General features: G+C 40.8%; 4 protein-coding genes across 5 annotated transcripts; 3 read left to right on the forward strand and 1 right to left on the reverse strand.

Moving 5' to 3' along the window:
• Nucleotides 1-2522: 2522 nt before the first annotated feature.
• On the forward strand, nucleotides 2523-5069 carry cisha (cytokine inducible SH2-containing protein a). Its single transcript, XM_029503001.1, has 3 exons — nucleotides 2523-3210; nucleotides 3774-3937; nucleotides 4103-5069. Exons 1-3 carry the CDS (start codon nucleotides 3191-3193, stop codon nucleotides 4597-4599), a joined length of 681 nt encoding a protein of 226 aa, XP_029358861.1. The 5' UTR covers nucleotides 2523-3190; the 3' UTR covers nucleotides 4600-5069.
• A 483-nt stretch (nucleotides 5070-5552) lies between these two features.
• hemk1 (HemK methyltransferase family member 1) lies at nucleotides 5553-10262 on the reverse strand. Its single transcript, XM_029503000.1, has 11 exons — nucleotides 10027-10262; nucleotides 9026-9199; nucleotides 8832-8923; nucleotides 8623-8716; nucleotides 8380-8517; nucleotides 7840-7904; nucleotides 7653-7702; nucleotides 7463-7568; nucleotides 6480-6575; nucleotides 6116-6226; nucleotides 5553-5849 (listed from the first exon to the last, which is right to left on the reverse strand). The coding sequence occupies exons 1-11, from the start codon at nucleotides 10087-10089 to the stop codon at nucleotides 5786-5788; spliced, it is 1053 nt and encodes a 350-aa protein (XP_029358860.1). The 5' UTR covers nucleotides 10090-10262; the 3' UTR covers nucleotides 5553-5785.
• A 1159-nt stretch (nucleotides 10263-11421) lies between these two features.
• nprl2 (NPR2 like, GATOR1 complex subunit) lies at nucleotides 11422-16372 on the forward strand. Of its 2 annotated transcripts, XM_029501396.1 has the most exons (12): nucleotides 11422-12178; nucleotides 13078-13169; nucleotides 13318-13486; nucleotides 13585-13693; nucleotides 13817-13849; nucleotides 14369-14505; nucleotides 14737-14834; nucleotides 15128-15164; nucleotides 15382-15475; nucleotides 15808-15925; nucleotides 16018-16160; nucleotides 16234-16372. In XM_029501396.1, the coding sequence occupies exons 1-12, from the start codon at nucleotides 12107-12109 to the stop codon at nucleotides 16299-16301; spliced, it is 1170 nt and encodes a 389-aa protein (XP_029357256.1). In that variant the 5' UTR covers nucleotides 11422-12106; the 3' UTR covers nucleotides 16302-16372. The 2 variants fall into 2 exon arrangements, with proteins under 2 accessions (XP_029357256.1, XP_029357257.1); XM_029501397.1 differs by lacking the exon at nucleotides 13817-13849.
• Nucleotides 16373-16540: 168 nt separating this feature from the next.
• zmynd10 (zinc finger, MYND-type containing 10) lies at nucleotides 16541-21346 on the forward strand. The gene is made up of 12 exons (XM_029501395.1): nucleotides 16541-17479; nucleotides 17710-17818; nucleotides 17964-18080; nucleotides 18151-18204; nucleotides 18312-18464; nucleotides 18567-18655; nucleotides 19028-19122; nucleotides 19219-19391; nucleotides 19791-19916; nucleotides 20003-20124; nucleotides 20730-20855; nucleotides 21102-21346. Exons 1-12 carry the CDS (start codon nucleotides 17391-17393, stop codon nucleotides 21199-21201), a joined length of 1353 nt encoding a protein of 450 aa, XP_029357255.1. The 5' UTR covers nucleotides 16541-17390; the 3' UTR covers nucleotides 21202-21346.
• Nucleotides 21347-21595: the final 249 nt, after the last annotated feature.

Here is a 21595-nt window from a genome sequence, read left to right on the forward strand (position 1 = left end):
CTTCCTGTGATCAAAGCTCATGAATAAAGTTTTCTGTCAAAGACACAATAAATGAATTTGTGTTGCTGATTCCAGGGACTGGAGGATTTCTCAGAACCTTCAGGAAAATCCCATTTTTCTCCTCTATGTTAGAAAAGCAGAGCAGTTATTCATTGTATCACAAACATCATTCCACATACCAATTCTTAGTAAGTTCTGAGAATGCGGCTCGTTGACAGAGGAAGAGCGAGGTAGATGTGGGATATCACCCTGTGGATATGTGAGGCAGCGTGGTGTTGATTTGGGGAGTGTGGTGCTGAAAGACGCCAGGGTCCTGCAACCCGTGATAGAAATGAAACAGTTAACCACAACTGGAAACAGTTACAAATGTGCACAGATGTAGCGCGAGAACTTCAGGAGGATCTTGGAAGTCTCTCATATAATGTTTATATATAAAACCCTGTAATCTTTCTGAGAACATTTGTGTCACTTTTTTTCCAGCCCAGCGTTACTTCACCTATTTCCTAGATGTGTTGTTGTTTACTATTCTATCTGCTTTACACCTGAATCACCTGAACTTCTCTTTCAAGTCACACATCTCTACCCAGGTCAGGTCCCTCATAACCCAAACTGCTACTCTCATCTGCTGTCCGCGTCTAATTTGGCTCAGCTGCTTGTTATCCACTGTGGGTTCATAGTGTTCCTGCTGCCAGTGTGTGTTATCCTGCTGCCTCTCTCATCTGCCTGTTTTCCACCATATCATAGATTTCACTGTATTCAATCCGCCTATATTTGGGTGCTTCCTATCTGTGCTGTTTCCATGAAGTGTAAAGTTATGTTAGTTTGTAGTGTGGGCCTGAGACACAGCAAACATCACGCCGACTAAGGCTCAGGTATGTCCACAATGCGAAAAACAATTTAAACCAGCGAAAATGATGATTGGCTGCTAATTAGTAGATTTCCATCAGGTAACAATAATATCTTGTTAAAGGATCATTGATATATTGCGTTTTCTTTTTTTTATCTGCTTCGTATTTGTCATCAAAGGGACACATCTGTTTTCCTTCAAACCCACTTTGGAAATGTGGTTCACAATTGTTGTTCCCAAAGTCCTAGTTTGAGCTTTAGTGATTTGGTCAGTGAATCCACATCATAAATCTCAGGTTACTCTGCAAATCTGTTCAAGTTTTTATGAAAGTTTGCAAAACATGAGATTCTCACAGTTTAAATGTGGATATATGCTGATTCAATGTGTATATATATTATCCACTAAAGCATGTATTGTTTCAGATTCATCAGAAATAAAATGAGTCATAGTTCCAGCTTTAGGCCACTAACATTATAGCTCTACATCGAGCATTGTTTCATATGAGAAAGGATCTTCTTTGTTTGCTCAGGTAGCGTGATTTAGCTTCCTCAGAGGTTTCTTCAGTCTCTAGCTTTTTTATTTTCAAACTCCTGGCAAACTCTCTGTCTACCACATTAAAGACTCTCAAGTTACGTCCAGATGGACTACGTTTTATAATCTCTGCTCAACTTCACAAAACTGACCTTTGATTCCATGCATCCCAGGAATTCAATATATTTCAACACAACATTCATTTGGATAAAGCTACCATTGTGTCAAGACTTTCAAACACCACATGGAAAAATGTTTTCTGTAAGATGCAATGCCTTTAAACAGACGTTATGTTTTGTCCGTGCAATCGGATCCAGTTTTAATTTGTTGCATGCGATCGGTGTGTGTATGTGTGTGTAGTGTGCATGTCAGGGTGCCTGGTAGGTAATTGAGAGTAAATATCAAGAAGGTCATTAAAATAATTGCGGTGGTCTCTGTACTAATAAAGCATACTATATTTGTCTAACAGCCATTGAACAGGAATAAGTAAAGTTCACAAGACTTCTCAGAAAAAAAAAAGAAGCTCCATTCAGCTTTTCTTGGAAAAAGCTGAGATTCAGGTATTTGGGATCAGCGGGTTCTGATGGATTACAATACAGCACAACTCCGTGTCTTTGTGTCAGGTCTTTCGCGTGTGTGTGTGAGAAAGGCTCAGACCATTGTTGGTAGAAAAAAAAGGGGGGCTTTAGAGCAACGTGAATCACCAGCAGCTTCTCTCCGACCGGACTGCTCCACATTAATCAGACATGAATAACCGCACAAAAATCTCAGCCTGGTTGAACAGCTCAAACATAATTTAATATAACAGCCGGTGAAACAAAGTGACATATTCTGAAGGCCTAACATTTGCAGGTTAAGCCGTTTTTCTTTATTTCATTGCCACAACAACAACGTGTTTTCTCGAGCGTAATTACTCCAGCAACCCTTTACAGAAAAGCTCTCGCCGTGTTTTTCCAGCAGCAGCAGGATCGAGGGAAATCTATATTACTGGAAATAGCCTGAGCGCATTCCTATTATCTTTAATGTCGAGGCGGTGAATTCCCAGAATGAAGGCTCTGTCAGGGCCGCCCGGCGGGGCGGAGTCAAATCCTGCAATCATTCCTGGAAAGCGGATAGGGGGAAGCTGCCGCGCCATTCCAGGGAGAGAGCGCGGCTTCGGCGAAGGCAGGAGCCGGCGGGCCGAGGCGGGGAGAGCCGGGGCGACGAGGTGGCCCAAAACAGAAGAAAAAATAATAATAATAACCATAAAGAAAAATACAGAATGACAAAGTGAAACAACAGGGGGGGGGAATGGAGCTCTGCTGAGTCCGCTCCTGGTTGTGGCTGTCGCTGCAGAGAGGGAGTTGGTGCGGCCGGTGTGACGTCAGAGCCGCCGGTGCTGAGAAGAGTTCTCAGAATAGACTTCTAGGAAACAGTAAATTTTAAAAGCCGAGCCTTTACACTGTGTCCTTCACACACTTCAGTCCCGATGTGGTGACAACACACTCCAGGACGGCGGCTGCTAACACACATTTTCTAACTTCTTCCTTTTTCTGATGATTTTCTTTTTTTTTTTCAGATGAACGCTGTTTTACTGTAGAGCTGCTGTATTTTCAGTGCGTTTATATAAACTATAGGAGCAGACCTCGAGTCAGGACGCGGAAGCCTTCGCGTTTATTTTAATTTTATTCTAGCGCTTTTTACAGACCTGCCCTCATTAAAATCCATGTTTATTGTTCGCTGAGGCTCTTTTTGTCTCAGACTATATGCTTTCTTTACTTCGTGAGGAAGTAGCGCCGACTGGATTTTAGCCCCGACGATTCAACAAATAGCATGATTCTTTGTGTACCAGGGTGAGTTGGCTTCTCTTTGTCTCATGGCTTTTCTTCCTCCTCTCTGGCTTTTGTTAAAAACAGTAACCAAATCTGTCGCACTCGTGCCCTGTTGGTGTAAACTTGTATCCAAATAGCGCACATTATAAATCTGTTCTTATTGTCCCTGACACAACTGTGTTCTCTTTAAAATTGACAGGTTACTGTTCATTTGTTAATTATAAACAGAAGCTTAATCATACTGAAGGCATTTTTAAACGGAAAAACCTGGTTGTTATTTCTAGTGTTCCGGTTAAGACACAAAAAGGAAAAACAAAAGATGTGTCCGACAAACTGGATTAAATAAAAATCTTAATATAAAATCATTAATGCAGTTTGTGGTGACCAAATTCGATAGTAAACATATCAGAGTGAGGGTTTTCTTAGTGGTATTGTTGTGTAGCAATAAACAATGAACTACAAAGAAAATCTGATGTAGATTTGGGTAATAACTTGAGGGAGGAAAGCCTGTCATGACTATTTTGCTGCATGTGATATGTATTTGATGCCATTTAAACCATTTTGCCCATCTTTTTTTGTTCCAGACCTACAGCGCTTCTGCCCGGTGCTCTGTCCACTGAAGCCCCACGGGGCATGCGGGTGGAAACTATACCTCCTACCCCTTGCCTTCAACCCACCCCTCCAAGATGGGACCCTGCAAAAGATCTGCAGGCAATTGCCACCAACTTCTGTTATCTAGAAAATTCAGGTGTGGTATAAAATGTGTTTCACATTTGCAGTCATTGAACATCTCGAATGGGCATGCATTGTTCTCTGCTGTAAGAGTTTAGTTACTGTAAAATAAACATAAAATAAAATGCACAGCAGCAATTGATGTCCAGAGTGACTAATATTCAGGAATCTGTGTGCGTAGGATGGTACTGGGGAGCAATAACTGCTGCTCAGGCTCACGCTGCACTTCAAGAGGCATCTGAAGGAGCTTTTCTGGTACGGGACAGCAGCCACCCCATGTACATGCTAACCCTCTCAGTCAGGACTACCCGTGGTCCCACCAGCATTAGGATCCAGTACAGCGGTGCCCAGTTTCTGCTTGACTCCAGCTCGCCGGCCAGGCCCAACCTGTTGTCCTTCCCCAGCGTGCCCTGCCTGGTTCAGCACTACATGGGACCAGAGAGGAAAGCAGAGGAAGGAAAGGTGGATGTGGAGTCTCCTGCAAAGCCCTGTCAGCAGGCAATTCGGGAGGCGTCTGTGGTGCTAAAACTGAAACGGGCTGTGTATAAGCCCCAAGGTCTCCCCTCCTTACAGCACCTCACACGCCTCGTCATCAACAGACATTCGGAATGCCATGACCAGCTACCACTCCCGAGGCCTCTGCTGCGTTACATCCAGGACTATCCCTTCAAGGTATAGGGGGTGGGGGTCCCCTCAATTTAATTATTAGTGCAGACTTGCAGATGACTGAAAAAAAACAAAAACAAACCAACCAAACATTTAACAGGTCATTTATGCCTGTAAATGACATTGCTGCTCCAGCAGCTGGAGGCCAGTCCAAAAAAGGAAAAAAAAACAAACAAACAAAAAAAAAAAAACTGAACATGAAGTTCATGTTTTTTTTTTTGACGAGAGATGTACAAATTCAGTTAATACTGATGTCTTGTTTCAAACTTAATTTGTGGTGAAGCCTCCCAGAGAGACAACTTGTGAGAAAACCTCCGTACTGTAATCTATACTTGTTTTTATCGCAGATATGGAAACTCTCCGTACCTATTTTACCTTCATCAGTTTTGGATGTTCATACTGTTTCTGAGAAGTACACTGATTGCACCGAAATATAATTTTAAGACATTTTATTTTTCTCAGTAAAACATTTTTTCTACCTTTTACATGTGTACATTTTTTCTATTAAAATAACTAATTTGAGTCTAACTCGCTGTCCTTTTCTAATTTTCCTCATGCACTGCTTTATATTCCAGCAAAAAGGGGAAAACACAGATAAGAGGTACCCTCATCATTATCATTCGGTACATCATGACTTTCACGTGACGCTTGATAAAAAACATTTTCACCTTCAATCACCTTTGATACATAAAGGCTTTCTGGCCGTTGAGTTTCAAGAGGGTGAAACATGCCAATTGTGTGAGGAAGTAAAGGCCACATTGTGTGTGTGTGTGTGTTTTGCTCAACAATGCATACAGCCTGCATCTGAGTCAGCGAGTGACCAAGCGAAGGGGAGGATCGTTCATCAGCAGATTCACAGAACTACTGAACACTTCCTGGGAAGAGGGTGAGATTCTGGGAGGGAGGGTTCTAAGAAAAGCCTCCGTAATTACCTTCAGCTTTGAGCCTGCTTTTGTGCCATCTTGCATATTTTTTTTTTTTTTTTTTTTTTTTTTACTGTGGCACACAATGTGATCACAAATGTTACCAGACCTAAAGTGCAACAGGGACATAAAAACACAGTTTAGGCTTTTGCAAATTGTGAATTTTCAGTCACCAAATGAGCGCAAGTGCATGCTTGGTAGCTCAGTCGGTGGGGGTAGGGGAGCCGGGGCTGTGGCAACCTGGGCTAAAGCCAGCGTAATAGGATCTCAGCTTCTCAGTCCAGATCCAGTTCAGGTCCTTTTTTGACTTCTCTTTTCTGAAGGATGCAGAATCGTGGCCTTAAAAAACAAAACAAAAACAAAAACAAGTCAGTGTCAAAGGTGCTGCGTTTGTGCTGCGAACCACAAAACAATGGTGCACTGAGCTTCCATTTGTAAAACTTTATCAGTGCAGCCTCGGACTGGGCCTCTCACAGACACTAATGGACTAAACGATCAAAATGACATCAACTTCATCTTGAAGTAACAGCAGATTAAATGTTTACACTAAGATCTGATGATTCCCAGATGACAGAGTTAGAGCTTGAGAGGTTTTCTTGACTGACCTGCCAGTGATGTCATGCCTTGTCTCCTCATAATGCAGCTCTTCCACGTTCGCGTCCACCCACCGCTGAATGAGTGGGGGATGTCTGGGGTCCACCTCCAGACAAACACGACTGTTTGGGAAAATAACACAAAACAGATTAAATATACAGCAAGAGAGGTTTATAAAAAGTGGGGGGGCAGTGGTGCGTGTATCAAATTGTATTCATCGGAAGCCTTTTAAAAATCTTAACTCATTAAAGTGGCAACACGATACATGTGTTTTTCAGAACATGCTGTTCTTGTGACAAGTCACTGCCGCTGTCAGGAATTAAACCCAGGTGGAGCGATGTGTGTGTGTGGATGTCGGGCAGAGGGGTTCTGTACCCATATTTTGACAAAATCCTTGGTGCCAGAGTTAAAATCTGGTTGATAACTTTGAGGCCATCTTCCCCTCCATCTAATGCAGAGTGATCTTCAAACCTGTGAGGGGAGCAGAGAGTGCACAGTTATTAATTAACTGATTAATTAATTAATTAATTAATATTAATTCTACACAGGTTTGACTTTGGTTACACTGAAATAAACACAAAATGTATTGAGTGCTATTTCATTTCCCATGAATTATTTTAATTATTACAATTATTTGTTACAATTATTTTTAGCATTAATAAGCAGTAAACACATTCAACGAAATTGTTAATAGTGCAATTCTCTTTTTAGGAAGACGTAATGCACACCAGGTCAAAACAGAGGTGTAGGGGGATTTTCCTTAATGACTTCTCCCGCAAAGCATCTATAGCTGGCATAGGAGCAGTTAATGAAGGCTTGCTGACGTATTGTAATCCCATATGAGCTGCTTACGTCCCTAACCTATCTGTACATTTTTGTATAACCCTATTATAAATTCTTTATGTCCTATTGTAAAAATTTCTTAATGTGTGCAGTGATATAGCAACAATTTCAACTGTATGATAGCAACTGTGTTACATAAAATGTGTTATCATTTGTTGATAAATGATTATATGCCAGTTACGAATATTTATCTGGCGTTATGGCTGTTAAAATTGGCATAATCGTTTATTCAGTTGCACAAAAATGAACCAGCAAAATAATCAATTTATCATTGTAGTCAATTTCTAGCACAAATAAGAAAACAATTGTGAGGATTTTATCGTTATTCTTGCTGCTATTCGGTTGTTGTCCTGTCAAATAAGGCATCTGAAGATGCCATTTTCCATTCTGGGAAATTATATTGGGTATTAACTGCTGCATACCAGTATTTTATAGACAAAATAAAAATGTTAACTAACTGTGGGGATGTTTGATAAAATCCAACCTAAATGTGTGACTGTGTGCATTAACACCACCTTAATATTTCTGGCTCCAGTGATGCCATATCCTCAGAGAACAGGTATGGAGGATTGCTGACCAAAACAGAAACAGGGCTACAGAGGCTCAGAACACTGTCTGCATCTGACAAAACACAAATCAAATCCGTCTATACGCTGTGTCTTTCAAATGCGATTTCAGTAAATGTTATGCACTGCTCTCACTTACCTTTCAATATATCTACATTATATACCTGCAGTCTGTCCTGAAGCCCCAACCTGCAGAGAAAAGCCCGAATTAGACTTCATGCATTATACCTCCGTGAAAGGGAAAAAAAGACTTTAAAGCCTTTAATTACGAGGAAATCAATTAAAATATTTATGGTTAGTTTTTTCATGTGCTTAAATACAATCACCTTAGCGCATTCTCCCTTGTTAAATCCACCGCATCCTGGCTTTGATCTAAGGCGATGGCTCTCAGCTGGTGAAAAGGAAACAAAAAAATTCCTTTTTATCTTTCGATACAGCAACCTTGGAGGAAAACTAATCTAACCGTGTGTATTCCCATGTTTGCCTGCATGTAAAAGTTAGGATATTTATAAGATTGTACATTAACAGCAGAGAAAGAAGGGAAAAGTAGCAGACACTTCAGACAGTATGTTTGGATCACTGAGCTGACTGTGTTACTGTGAAAACAATTGTATATTCTACTACAAAGCCATTTTATTTATCAACATCTGTCGACTTTGTATGTCTGTGACTAATGGTATTTATCATTACAAAATTACCTTCTGATTTTAGAGCTATTTGTTCATTTGAGTAGTTAAAATTACTTTAAATGACAAAAAAACCCTATGATGTCTGAAAATGACTGAATTCATCTGATCAGCAGCCAAAAAAGTCAGTGTATTCACTTCATAATCATAAACACTTCCTACGATTAGCGAAGCCCTCACCTGAGGCAGACTCTTCAGCAGACTGAGAGAAATGGCACCAGAACCGCATCCCACCTCCAAAGACGTACACTGAATCTCTGCACCCGCTCCACTCCCAGACTTACTCGCCAGGTCAGTCAACACAAGTTCGACCAGCTCCTGCACAGAAAACACAGAGAGGGCATGGCTCAGGTTATGTGCATGTAAACACTGGGATTTCATTGTGCATCAAGCCCAAGCGTGGCCCGTTTCCTTCTAACTGACCTCTGTTTCAGGTCTTGGTATGAACACAGGAGGTCTCATCTTCAGGGTCAGGTCTCTGAAGTCCCACTCCTCAATCACATATTGCACTGGCATCCTGCAGCAAACGAATACATTTATGAGAATGTAGTTTAGTAGTTCTTTCACACATTCATGTTTGATATGCAGAGAAAGAATGTTTCTGTATAGTCGTCGATCTAGAAGCTGTATACCTGGAGAGACGTCTAGTGCACAGCTTCCATATCTGCTCTGTTTTCTCTGGACTCAGAAACTCTGTCAACTTTCTCTGCTCAAGACTTTCTATCTGGACAAAGACAAGGTGCACAGGAGCATTACGAGAGGCGGTAACAGGCATTCAGACGTTACATCACGGAATGTAGAATAACCCCAGAAATGTTCAACTCACGGTTTTAGCCCCGAGCAAATGAGCAACGATGTAGTGACTGGAGTGGTCAGGCTCCATCACACCTCTCTCCTCGAAGTGCCTCCTCCAGAGCTCCATGGCCTGAAGTCCTGTGATCCTGCCTGCAGGTAAGGCTGGAGGGCTGCATGCACAAACCTCACGTGAACCCAGGAGTCCCTAAAAATTTGATTAAAGTGTTTAATAAGTTCAAATCAGAAAACCCTCTTTGCGTTCCACCAGCAGTTACACAGGCCCTTGTGCAAATTCCTCGAGCAGCTCGTCCTTCGACGATGAAGTGAGGCTGAGGAGCGAAAACTCAAATCCAGCTGAAACTTCTGGCACAAGCAAGCGATAAACATCTCATCACCTCCTCTGAGGACTGGGCGATCCAGTCATGTGTCCACACAGTTACATGAGATTACTGGATGTAAACAATGTAATGCTTTTCAGAAGCTCTTCTGCCATTCATCATGTAATAGCTGATGTTCTGCCATTTACAGCAAAACAAAGATAATATTTTATGCCCTTTAACTGAGCTCCTAGATTCGTATTTTTGTTTCTTTTTACTGGAAACTGAATGAACCTCAGTTATTATTTATTGTTATGGCTTTCCCTAATTGAAATGTATGAGCAAACCATTTCTAAAATATGGTGTACAAAATAATCGACGATGAACTAAAGTGTAAGTTCAGCAAAATGAAACGTCCAAACAAAGTTTAATTTTAGCGTCACCTGGCTGCAGTTTGGCTAAGTAAACATTGATTCATTCAGAGTGGGCATTAATGTGAATATTTGATTTAATGTGTGTGTGAAAATGTAACACCAAGAAAATCCAATACACGAAACAACAAAGAATCGAGGAGGGCAAAGTTGAGTGGTGACATTTATTTTTCGCTAATCATTAATCCATTAGTTCTTCCGTTTCATGCTCGGTTTGCAAGCCAGAAGCATACAACATGTCCACGTCCTCCTGAAAACAGAAAAATCAATGTGACCACAGTTACCTTCGGTCCAACACTGCTGCTCCCGAAGCGTCTGCAGCCTGCACGCGCTGATCTCACCCACATGGTCCGTCCTCATTGTCCTACAGCATCATTGTCATTGTCCTGCAGACGCTCATCGTTCCACAAGACATTTTAACACCATTTTCTGTAACCGGGAAGTCAGCCTGGTTTAAAACGTTAATAGTATTTCCTACAAATGGCGCGGCACAGCCGGACGAAAAGCTTGAACAAGCGGCGCAGACTGCGCACTGGTGATGTGTCGTTCGTGACTCGTTCATTTTGAACTAATCTTTTGTATGACTCGGGAGTCACGAGAACATCTCGGTGGGTGATTCGTTCTTTCTTCCCTAGTCTGCACATGCGCGCTTAGTCTATCGTGTCTTGTTGGGGGGGGGGGGGGGGGTGGCATCATTACATGTATTATTCACACAACAGACAAACAATAAGACAAACAGAGACATGCTGCCACACCTGCAATGCGCTTTACTTCCCAACATGACAGACACAAAGCTCGTTTTTGTAGAGATTAGATGATGGAAGGTTTACGAACACAAAACAGATCCATCAGCAGGTGACGCTGCATTCCAAACAACTTGGGAAAAAAATTGCTCTGAGTTGTCAAACAAATCATGTTGCGCTTCCGTTTTTTTTTTTTTTTTTCTTTTTTTTTTTCTTTTTCAGTCATTACTGAAATGACAGCTGCAGCGCTACACTGGTCCCAATGGACAAAATCAACGAATGGCTTGAAAAAAGGCTCGTCCATTTTACTAAACGAGATTAAAAGACCAGAGTCAGTAAAAAGATCCGAACTTCCCATCACTACTGCGCAGTACTGAGTATAATAAACAGTGTTGCCTTTAAGTACCGCCGAAGTTTTAAACAAACGTTGCAGTACAATCATAAGAACCACGTACTGCAGGTCTTGGTCCTGGCATTTGTGGCGACACACACACACACACACACACACACACACACACACACACACACACACACACACACACACACACACACACACACACACACACACACACACACATACTTACTTCTTATGTCAGCATAAAATCAAGAAAAAAAAAAAATCCCTATTTGTGAGGATGCCGTGGTTCCATTTACTTATTTATGATATTATATTATTATATTTATTTATTTATGATTGAGTAGGCTCACTAATTTAATGCGCAGCATTTTTTAGCAGGCAAGTAAAAGGTCCAAGTTCAAGAGAGTTTATTTACTGCGGCTGATGTTGTAACATAGATATTATACACATTTTGTTGACATTTTTGTTATTTAAAAAAAGCATATTTACGCGCCATAACCTCATGCCCTACGTAGCGTTGACGACGTCAGTCATTAAAAACGGTAATTTCCGAGGATCCAGGAAAGGCATCAGTTGGTTGTTGACATGGTGTGCAAGTGTAGCCGGAGTTTGACAGAAGCTCACTGGCTCGTTTTGACGTGCTGCGCCTGAAGGTAGCAGTTAGCCGGGGCTGCTAAATAACATCTGAGCCTGAAGCTAGCAGTTAGCCGGGGCTGCTAAATAACAGCCGAGCCTGAAGCTAGCAGTTAGCCGGGGCTGCTAAATAACATCTGAGCCTGAAGCTAGCAGTTAGCCGGGGCTGCTAAATAACAGCCGAGCCTGAAGCTAGCAGTTAGCCGGGGCTGCTAAATAACAGCCGAGCCTGAAGCTAGCAGTTAGCCGGGTCTGCTAAATAACAGCCGAGCCTGAAGCTAGCAGTTAGCCGGGTCTGCTAAATAACAGCCGAGCCTGAAGGTAGCAGTTAGCCGGGGCTGCTAAATAACAGCCGAGCCTGAAGCTAGCAGTTAGCCGGGTCTGCTAAATAACAGCCGAGCCTGAAGGTAGCAGTTAGCCGGGGCTGCTAAATAACAGCCGAGCCTGAAGCTAGCAGTTAGCCGGGGCTGCTAAATAACATCTGAGCCTGAAGCTAGCAGTTAGCCGGGGCTGCTAAATAACAGCCGAGCCTGAACAGGAAGGGCAGACAGACACCTCCATCTCGAACTCCCTGGCTCAGCGTTTTGGTTTATCCTGCTGTGAAGTTTCCTTGAAACGCCTATAATCGGTATGACCACTCGAATAGAGTGCATATTTTTCAGTGAATTTCACCCCACCCTGGGCCCAAAGATAACATACCAGGTAAGTGTGAATATTATGATTAGTGATGTGAGATTCAAAGTCATAGTTCACCCTCTGACAGAGGTATCGCTGATGAAATGGCCGCTAATTTCATCCAATGTCACTTTTAAGGGTGGACACGTAGTGAACCAGTAATAGAGCAATAGCTGTGATTGTCAAGCACCATCTGCCCCCATCACCGCAACAACATGCTAAAGCTAATGACATGAAGAAGAAGAAGCTTTATTGTCATTGCCAGATGTACAACGAAATATCTAACCCTGTATCAGCTACAATGTCACAGTAATAAAACGTAAAAGAAATAGTAAAAATACCCTAAGCTTCAAATTTTCACATTTATTTAAGTAACATCCACTAACATCATGTTTTATCTGTCACCTGCTTTAGTGGTCCATGTCACTAATTAAGTTTAATTGATCAAATATCTAATCTATTAACTAAGAAAAAAATTAACAGACTAATAAATCAGTATTTTAGGCTTTAAATATAGCCCAAATATTGAGAGGTTTGTCATCAAAAACTACTTTGAAAAATAAAGAATGGAGCTACAAAAGTGTTTCTGAACCTAATATTCCCACCACTTTCTGTCATTTCAAACCCATGTAATGTGTTTTAACCACCGCATAAAGCACTACAACGTATTGTTTTCATCAGTCGAGGAAAGCAGAGTTAGACACAAGCAGCTGGACAGATAATCCTTGACCAGTCTATGAGACATTGTGATTGAATTTATATCTGAAAATTTAAATCAATAATAATTCCACTATGGAAAAGTGTATTTAATCCTTGTACATATATTTTTTGTGGTGAGATCTTGCAACTGCACATAAGATAATATCATTAGCCACCTTACGTTGTGTATTTTGTCATTCAGTGTCTCCTGTGTACTCTCCTTACAGGTCCCAGAGGAATACATTTCACGCGAACTCTTTGACACAGTTCAGGTTTATATTATCACCAAACCAGAACTGCAAAACAAATTGATAACAGTGTATGTAATGTATCATTCCACCTTTGCCTCCTTGCCCCAAATTATTGAGTTATTCCTTTTTGAGATGTGTGTTTATATGCCCAAAGGAATTGAGTATTTCTCTTCTTTCTAATAAAACTATCCTTTGTTCTCTTTATATCTGCTGTAGCACTGCCATGGGAAAAAAGTTAATTGGGTGTCCTGTATGCATTGAACATAAAAAATATAGCCGCAATGCCCTCCTTTTTAACCTTGGAGTTGTTTGTGATGCTCAAACCAACACATGTGCCCTTGAGCCAATTGTGAAGAAGCTGTCTGGGTACCTCACAACCCTGGAGGTACTGCATAATGCATTTTCACCTCTGTCCATTTGATATTTGTCTAACACCCAGAATGAAAGACAGATCTTCAACCTTTTTGCTTTCCTGTGTTGCAGCTGGAAAGTGGCTTCATTTCCAACAAGGAGAGCAAGCAGAAGCTTTTACCCATTATGTCGACCCTATTGGAAGAACTAAATGCCACAGGAGCCTGTACTTTACCAATAGGTAATATTTCAGTTTTTACTATGCATTTGCCACTTTTCTGTGTGGCAAAAATTGTTGAAGCTGTTTATTTGAGATAAATGCTGACAGTTGTGGCAAAATGCAAATTATGTGTGTTTGCTACAGGCAACAGTCCTGATGACATGATTAGCTGTAAAGGTGTGTTGAAGACGTACTTGTAAAATTCTTGTTCAGTTGCATTTTTGTTACAACCATTCTCAAAGACTTTGTTGCAGCATTTCTGCTGCTTAAGGGACAAATGAAGCAAACACTAAGACTAAACAATGTCATGATATAAGCAGCCGTGTGAAGGTGACAGCCCATTCAAACAAAAACACTGGGGTTTTGTTAGGATTTGGTGAAGCATTGGCGAAGTTATAGTAAATTTTTGAATTTAACTTTACCAGCTTGTCCATGGGGTTCACAAACGCAACATTCAAACTATGTTTTTCTTCCAACTATGTGCTGTCCATTAGTCCTGTTGTTTAAAAAAATGTGAGCAGGCTCAAAATAATTAGAGATAATGAAGATCCGAGCATGAACAATGTAGAAGTCATATTAACCCATCCAGTTTGCAAACATTACATAGTAGGTAATCATCTAATTTGGTTTCAATAGCAATGATAGCTATCAGAATAGTTTTTTATGACTCTCATCCGTTCTTTGTCTGTGATTTAGATGAATCTAACACTATGCATCTAAAGCTGATCCAGCTGCGAAAGGATCCACCGATAGTCCAGGAGTATGACGTTCCTGTCTTCACACAGTGTAAAGACCATTTTATCAAATCTCAGTGGGATCTCACCACTCAGCAGGTAGGCTCTCTCCCTCAGAAGACTAGCTCATATCAAAGAACATTTTGGTACGATACAGTATATTCACAAAGTGTAAGTACTAATTAAAAGGTTTGTTATCAGCAGTTCCTATAGTGGCATGCTTTGTAAAGTGCTTTGTAGATAAGGATTCAGGGGCCATTTTAAGTTTGCAGTTCAGTTCATGGAGTTCGTTAGAAATCAGTAACATCGATCGTATCTTGCTCCTTCTAGATCTTGCCCTATATTGATGGATTTCGGCACATCCAAAAGATATCAGCTGAAGCAGATGTAGAGCTAAATCTTGTTCGTATTGCTGTGCAGAATCTATTGTGAGTACATTTCAATGAACGCAAGATAACCCACAGCAGAGGCATCAAAAGCACATGAGAAGATCTGTCATTCATTCTGTACAGTGCTGTGCATTTTTGAAAATTGTTGAACCTCATAGTGGGTCGATGCACAATTTTCTGATCTTGTTTTTTAAAGAATTATTACTTTTATCAGATTTACTGGTTTCAATGATGCTATATTTATTTAAATAGCTGCTGTCTGCTGTACCTCACTGTGCTGAAAAATGGAGTTTCCTAAAGAAACCAAATACAAAACCTCTTTTTCTCCACAGGTATTACAGTGTTGTGACCTTGGTCTCAATTTTCCAGGTATAAAACCAGACTTACAGCACACTGTTTGTTTTTTACATGGAGCCATTTGTCATATACTGTAGCAGCGCTACTTCTGAGGAGCCTTACATTCATCTTAAAAAAGCTGTAATTTTTATTTTTAACTTCATTCTTGAACTGCTATACATTTATTTCCACTGCAGTTTGAAGGTCTGTTTAGTTTGTTTATTGTCTTGTGCCATTTTATTTTCTTCAGTATTCAAATGTGTATTGCACGACGCCCAAAGTCCAGAGCCTTATAGATGACAAGTCAATTCAGGAGGAATGCCTCAACTATGTCACCAAGCAAGGTAAACAAGGCTTGTGATCATTAACCTTAAGTGTTTTTTTTCCTTTATCGGGTGTTTATTATGAGTGGCATGATGGCATGGTGGGGCCTTTCTGTGTAGAGTTTATATCTTCTCCCTGGGGCTGCGTGGGTTCTCTCCGGTGAGTTCTGTCTTGGCTTCCTCCCATAGTCCAAAGGCATGCATGTTTAGGTTAATTACTGACTCTAAATTGCATGTAGATGTGAATGTGAGTGTGAACTGTTTTTTTTTTTCTGTATGTCTCTACGTGCCAGCCATGTGATGAAAGACCGTTTGGTGCTCATTGTACTGTTTTGTGTTTGCTTGTTTGTCAGGTCAAAAGCGGGCCAGTCTCAGAGATGTGTTTCAGCTGTATTGTGGCCTCAGTCCAGGAACCACTGTCCGAGATCTTTGCTCTCGCTATGCGCAACAGCTTCAAAGGGTTGATGAGAGGTTGGTGGCTCTCTTTTCATCCGTTCCTGAAAACAATTTATGACTACCGGAAATTTACTAGCATATCTGTCATCTCATGTATTACCGTTCAGGAGGCTGATCCAGTTTGGACTGATGAAGTCCCTCATTCGAAGGCTGCAGAAATATCCAGTGAAGGTGATCCGCGATGAGAGGAGCAGGCCACCTCGACTCTACACTGGTTGTCATAGTTATGATGAGATTTGCTGCAAAACAGGCAGGTTTTACATAAAGAAATGCACTTCGAAAGTCAAAAACGTATGTATATTAATTGGGCTGGTGTTTTACAGGGATGAGTTACCAGGAATTGGATGAACGTTTGGAAAATGATCCTAACATTGTGGTCTGCTGGAAGTGATGTGATATGGACTGAATTGAAAGCCAAAAAAAAAAAAAAAAAACTGCTCTATGCTGAGGAAGCTGCTGGAAGATACAATGATGCCTCAACCAAAGATGCCTTCAGTTAGAGGAAGAGTTATCTTGGACTAACCATGCAAAGTGAAAGTAATGTAGTATTTTGTAATTTTTTTTATGGTAGTGTTTTTATCTATAATCTGAATTTGCCAACTACTGGGATCATTAAGTGATCAAGTGAAGAAGGGGATATTAATACTGTAGAAAATAAATAATGTCATCAATAAAATAAATGATAACAGTGCGACAGACTGACTGTATGTTTGACTCACAGAGCCCTGATTCCAATATTGTGGAGTCTTTCAGCGATTACTTGCATTAGTTAGTTTTTCCTGTTGCTGTGTGCACTGTAGTGAGTTATAGATGGACTTGTAATTCATGCCCTTGTTTTCAAAAGCAGTTTTAGCTCACAATTAGTGCTTAAAATTTTGCACAGTACTATACGTTACTGAAATAAAAGGAACACTCCTGATGTCAAATGACAGACAATCAGTCAAAGTTTCTGTGAAAGGTTGGTGCCACGTACCCTTTGGCAAGTGCTGACCTGTAGGTAATGCCATATGTAAGAGGCGAGATTACAACAAACAATGACAATACAATAACATGATACTCACAGCATTCAGAGGTAAAACAGGAGCCTCAAAGTGACGCATTGAAATAAGCAGATACAATTTTCCCGATTTGGAATGATTATTGATGTGCTTTAATGAATGAATGAATGATGATTATTTCTGAATGAAACGACACCTCCTCAACCAGCTGCAACATAATCAACAACAACAACAACAATAATTATAATAATAATAGAAGTATCATGTCTTTGATCCCTTTAGGAATATTTTCCTCATAATAAAATGCTCAGTTTTTGTCCGACCTGCACCGCCCCCCTCCGGCAGAAATCGGCCGCTGCGCTCAGTGTGCGCTTGTTTTGGGGAAACCATGGCAACCACAGGGTGGACTTCAGGGAGCCATCTGACGGTCCTGAACCATCTGACCTTTCTCCCGACTGGACCAAAGCTTTCCCTGCAGCCAAATGGAGCCGTCGGAGATCCTCCCGGTCGAAGCAGAAGCGTTTGTTCAGAGTTTGGAAGCTTTTTCTCTGAAGGAGGTGGGCTCGAACAGGTAACACTAACCAGCTAACCGGGCTGCTAAGCTAAATGGCCCACATTGCTCGGAGGGCCGGTTTACTATTAGAGCCCACAGTGACGTTATTTCCTGCTGTTTCCTGTAAATTGAATATAGTAATTAGAGCCTTGTGAGGATGAGAGATTAGCTCGTTTGTGTTTGGTGACAATGTGATGATTCAGATTATCCCAGGCTGGTTCACTTTGTTTTGCTCTGTGTGTTGGCAGGTGGCTCAGGCAGCATGAGAACATCGAAAAACTTAACATGCAGGCTATATTGAATGCTTCTGTCCTTCATGATGAGTTTGTGAAAGAATTCCTGGTGTCATGTGGAAAGGTGACTACTGACTTCGGTTTTTTAGATAAATTTTGCAGTCTGATTACACGTTTCAAAGTTGCAATTGTTTAGATTCTTGATGTCTTAAAAAGATATCAGTAAAACACACAAACAGTTGTTTGTTTTGTTTTTCTCCCCTTTCTAGGTGTCTCTTTTGGTCCATGAGATGATCCTCATTGAAGTGTGGAAGCAAAAAGTCTTCCCAATCTTATGCCAGTTGAAGGACTTCAATCCAACAACCACATTTCAGCTTTACATGGTGGTGGGTGTAAAATGATGATCAGCTTGTAGCACTCTTAACCGTTTTCATGAGCTCTTTCGTGTCTTCTTAGATCCACCACGAAGCTACGATAATAAATCTACTTGAAACAGTCATGTTTCATGCGGTCAGTATATGCACAAATGCCTTTTAAATGTGTTTGATGTGATTGCACACTCTGAAGTAATTCTCAGTATGTTTAATTGTGACTTGAAAGACTTATGTGCTGTGTAGGACTCATGTCAGGCAGCTGAGGACTCTCTTCTTGACTTGGTGGATTACTGCCACCGTAAACTCACTCTGCTGGCCAGCAAAGCGACCAGGGAGGGCACCACAGCTTATAACCAAGCCAAATTGACGGGGCCAACAGCTATATCTTCGATACAGGTAGAAGAGTAGGACATTGATGGTTCTTTCTTCAGTTTCACACAGTATACAACATTCATCTTTCACTGATATTAGTGTTTTGTTTTTTTTTACTCTGTGAAGGAGTTGCAGATTCAGAATGCTGCACTGGAGTTTGAGATCTCACTGAAAGCTGTATCAGTGCTGCGCTACATCACAGATCACACCAACAGGTATGGCTGTGTCTGAGCCTTCATTAAGTTGCAGAGAGGTTTACACGCACATTTTGAAATGCAGAAAATGAAATATGTATGTTATTTTCATCATTGTGTTAACTATGAGCAAGTAATTCATTTATTATGTATATAAAATGTGAGAAAATTGTTGAAAGTGGTCGTGAATATTTAACCCTTACTCCAAAAAACAAGTAGACAAAGATATCATTAATTGTATTACTATACTTAAACAAATAATCTATAAATGATGATGGTTAAATAATTAAACATTCATTTTCACCATTTTTTTTTAAATGTCATGTAAATATTTTTATTTGTCCATTGACTTAATGATTTTGAGAAATTAAAGATATGTTTGTTTCTTTACAGTATCAGTGTGGTAAATCGCATGCTGTGCACCCATAACATGCCTTGTGTACTGGTTCAGCTGATTGACTGCTGCCCTTGGAGCCGTTACCGAGACGGTACATCACACACCTCTTGCTCATCACATATTTTTTCAAATTTTCTTAAGAATTAAAACCTCTTAAAAATGTGTTTGTACCTCTCTCTCCCCGTAGGTGAGATGGAGAAGTACATAAACAGCAAATGGCAGAAGATTCCTCCTGAGGACAAGTTAAAGATGACAAAACTAGATGGCCAGGTCTGGATTGCCCTATACAATCTGCTGCTGAAGGAGGACTGTCAAAGGAAATATGACTTTAACAATTTCAACAAGAATCAGCTTCTAAAGGTGAGGTTTGGCGAAATGTCCAAACAATGCATTTAATCTAGATACAACCTGATTTAACCCTAACCCTAACTACTCCTCTGCCTTCTGGATATTAAACCTAAGCTCAGGAAGTGTGTGAATGCCAGATCATTGTCCTCTAACAGCATATCACTTGTTGGTACACAGGTTTTGTTTCTAAAGGTTGTTTTGACCAAGACGTTTCCGCCTATTATACATCCTCTTCTCATCCTCTTCCTGTTACATAAGTTATATAACTAAAAGACCTCGTCCACCCTCTTGTAATCATATGTTTGTCATCCTGGAGTCTCCCTAACTCCCAAACGTAGCTTATCCCGATGAGGTTAATATTGTTGTACTTGTTACTGTATTATTTCTGAGCTTATTGTTCATGCATCACAGCTACGAGGTTTCTTGACAGAGGTGTTGGTTGATCAGCTGCCAAATCTGGTGGAACTGCAGCGTTTCCTAGGTCATCTCGCAGTTACAGACCCAGCCCCTCCAAAAAAAGAGCTAATTTTGGAGCAGGTACACTCTCTAACATATGTGCAGACCTCTATATCAAACTACATTATAGCACTGTGAAATTGCTCCCATTTTTATTCCACTGACAGATTCCAGAAATGTGGAACCACATTGTGAGTGAGAACTCTGGGAAGTGGAAGGCAATAGCAAAATATCAAGTGAAAGAAACATTCAACCCATCTGAAAATGACCTGAGAGTACTGGCACAAAGGTAAACCTCAAACCAGTCAATACTACCATTTTCCTTTATAAAAATCAACAGAAAAATATGTTTTTAATTTTCTTTTAACTAACACATTATTGAAATAAATTGGTTCATTTCTCTTACTTTCTTCACAGAAAAATACTGACAATACAATTTTTTTTTCCAAAGTCAGTGTCCAAGTCAAGTTTCAAGTCTCCAGATATTAAGAGAGTATGAAGCCAATGAAATTTGGACTTGAATTTTGAACTTTAATCAAGTTGTAAAAAACCAAATCAAATTGAAATGTGAGGTAACTCTTGCTGGTGACTAGCATTGCATTTATTTATTTTTTTTAATAAATTCACTGGAAATTTAACCAGAAATTTTCCAACTTACTTGTGACCAAGCATCAATTTAGACTAACCAAAATAAGTAGTTCGCCAGCCTTCAAGAAACACATGTTACAGTAGCTTATCCTATAAAAAGTGATTCAGATTGTTCTTAAGCAAAGCGTATCTCATTGACCAGAAACTTGGTCTAATACAGCATGAGGGTTACAGAAAAACAACGCTAATGATTACAGTGTATCTGCACTTTGGTTATTCGAAGTTATTGCTGTTTGTTTTTCCCAGACTGGCTCAAACGTACAACCTGGATATGATGGAGAGTTTACTCCCTGAGAAACCAAAGTGTGGATCTTGTGGGAAAGAGGCAGCAAAGAGATGCTCTCGGTGTCAGGGAGAATGGTATTGCCAAAGGTAAGTCTTGTGTATGTATGTGAGTTGAGCAGTAATTTTGGACATGGATGTTGTAGTGAAGAAGGAGCTGAACGTGGAGCAACAACTGCTCCAATTGGTTATAAGGACCCTGCTCAGTTGGTTTGAGTTGGATCTTGGATGCCCCCCCCCCCTCGGAGGGCTTACAGATACCTTTGATGGATGGATGTGTTTGTTTCTGCCTCAGGCGAAAAAATAAGATGTACTTTCTCTGATACTTTTTTGCAGAGAATGTCAGGTGAAACACTGGCCCAAACACAAGAGAGTCTGCCAGCTCATGGCAGAGGCCACAGTAAAGCTCAAGAGAGACCTCAACACGGACAGCTGAAAGAAAAACTGCACACAAGATGTGAGGGGAGCAGATCTGCATGTGGACAATGCAGATGTTCTGGCATTTAGTTTTAAGTTCTGTTTGTACTAATGGGCGGCTTCCCATTCACTTCATTATACCAGACTCAAATAAAACTACATTAATGGCTCCCTTTACTTTGTCTTCGTGTTCATTTCTAGTAAGAAACCTGGCACTTGGCTAATGCCAAGCTTCTGCTCTGCATCTGTTTGGATCCTTCACTCACTCTGCAGTCAGGTGAAGTTGGTGCTGTCTCTTCTCGGTTCATATTCCTGCCTGTAATGTCCACAGTCCGGATCCATCCCTCTTGCAGACGGAGGTCTGGAGGGTGGAGGCCTTTGCAGCGCCTCCTCTCAGCCGTGCTCCCCGGGCT

Source organism: Echeneis naucrates, chromosome 5, assembly GCF_900963305.1.
Source record: "Echeneis naucrates chromosome 5, fEcheNa1.1, whole genome shotgun sequence".
NCBI lineage: Eukaryota > Metazoa > Chordata > Actinopteri > Carangiformes > Echeneidae > Echeneis > Echeneis naucrates.

Bases quoted from the DNA above. Each gene is read 5' to 3' on its own strand.
- cisha (XM_029503001.1), top strand. From the start codon at position 3,191: ATGATTCTTTGTGTACCAGG. The intron at 3,211-3,773 runs GTGAGTTGGCTT...TTTTTGTTCCAG, and splicing joins ATGATTCTTTGTGTACCAGG to ACCTACAGCGCTTCTGCCCG. The intron at 3,938-4,102 runs GTGTGGTATAAA...CTGTGTGCGTAG, and splicing joins CTGTTATCTAGAAAATTCAG to GATGGTACTGGGGAGCAATA.
- hemk1 (XM_029503000.1), bottom strand. From the start codon at position 10,089: ATGTGGGTGAGATCAGCGCGTGCAGGCTGCAGACGCTTCGGGAGCAGC. The intron at 8,924-9,025 runs GTGAGTTGAACA...GTCTTTGTCCAG, and splicing joins ATTTGCTCGGGGCTAAAACC to ATAGAAAGTCTTGAGCAGAG. The intron at 7,905-8,379 runs GTGAGGGCTTCG...CCTTTTCACCAG, and splicing joins TGCTGAAGAGTCTGCCTCAG to CTGAGAGCCATCGCCTTAGA.
- nprl2 (XM_029501396.1), top strand. From the start codon at position 12,107: ATGACCACTCGAATAGAGTGCATATTTTTCAGTGAATTTCACCCCACC. The intron at 14,506-14,736 runs GTAGGCTCTCTC...TGCTCCTTCTAG, and splicing joins GGGATCTCACCACTCAGCAG to ATCTTGCCCTATATTGATGG. The intron at 15,926-16,017 runs GTTGGTGGCTCT...ATTACCGTTCAG, and splicing joins CTTCAAAGGGTTGATGAGAG to GAGGCTGATCCAGTTTGGAC.
- zmynd10 (XM_029501395.1), top strand. From the start codon at position 17,391: ATGGAGCCGTCGGAGATCCTCCCGGTCGAAGCAGAAGCGTTTGTTCAG. The intron at 17,480-17,709 runs GTAACACTAACC...GTGTGTTGGCAG, and splicing joins AAGGAGGTGGGCTCGAACAG to GTGGCTCAGGCAGCATGAGA. The intron at 18,656-19,027 runs GTATGGCTGTGT...GTTTCTTTACAG, and splicing joins ATCACAGATCACACCAACAG to TATCAGTGTGGTAAATCGCA.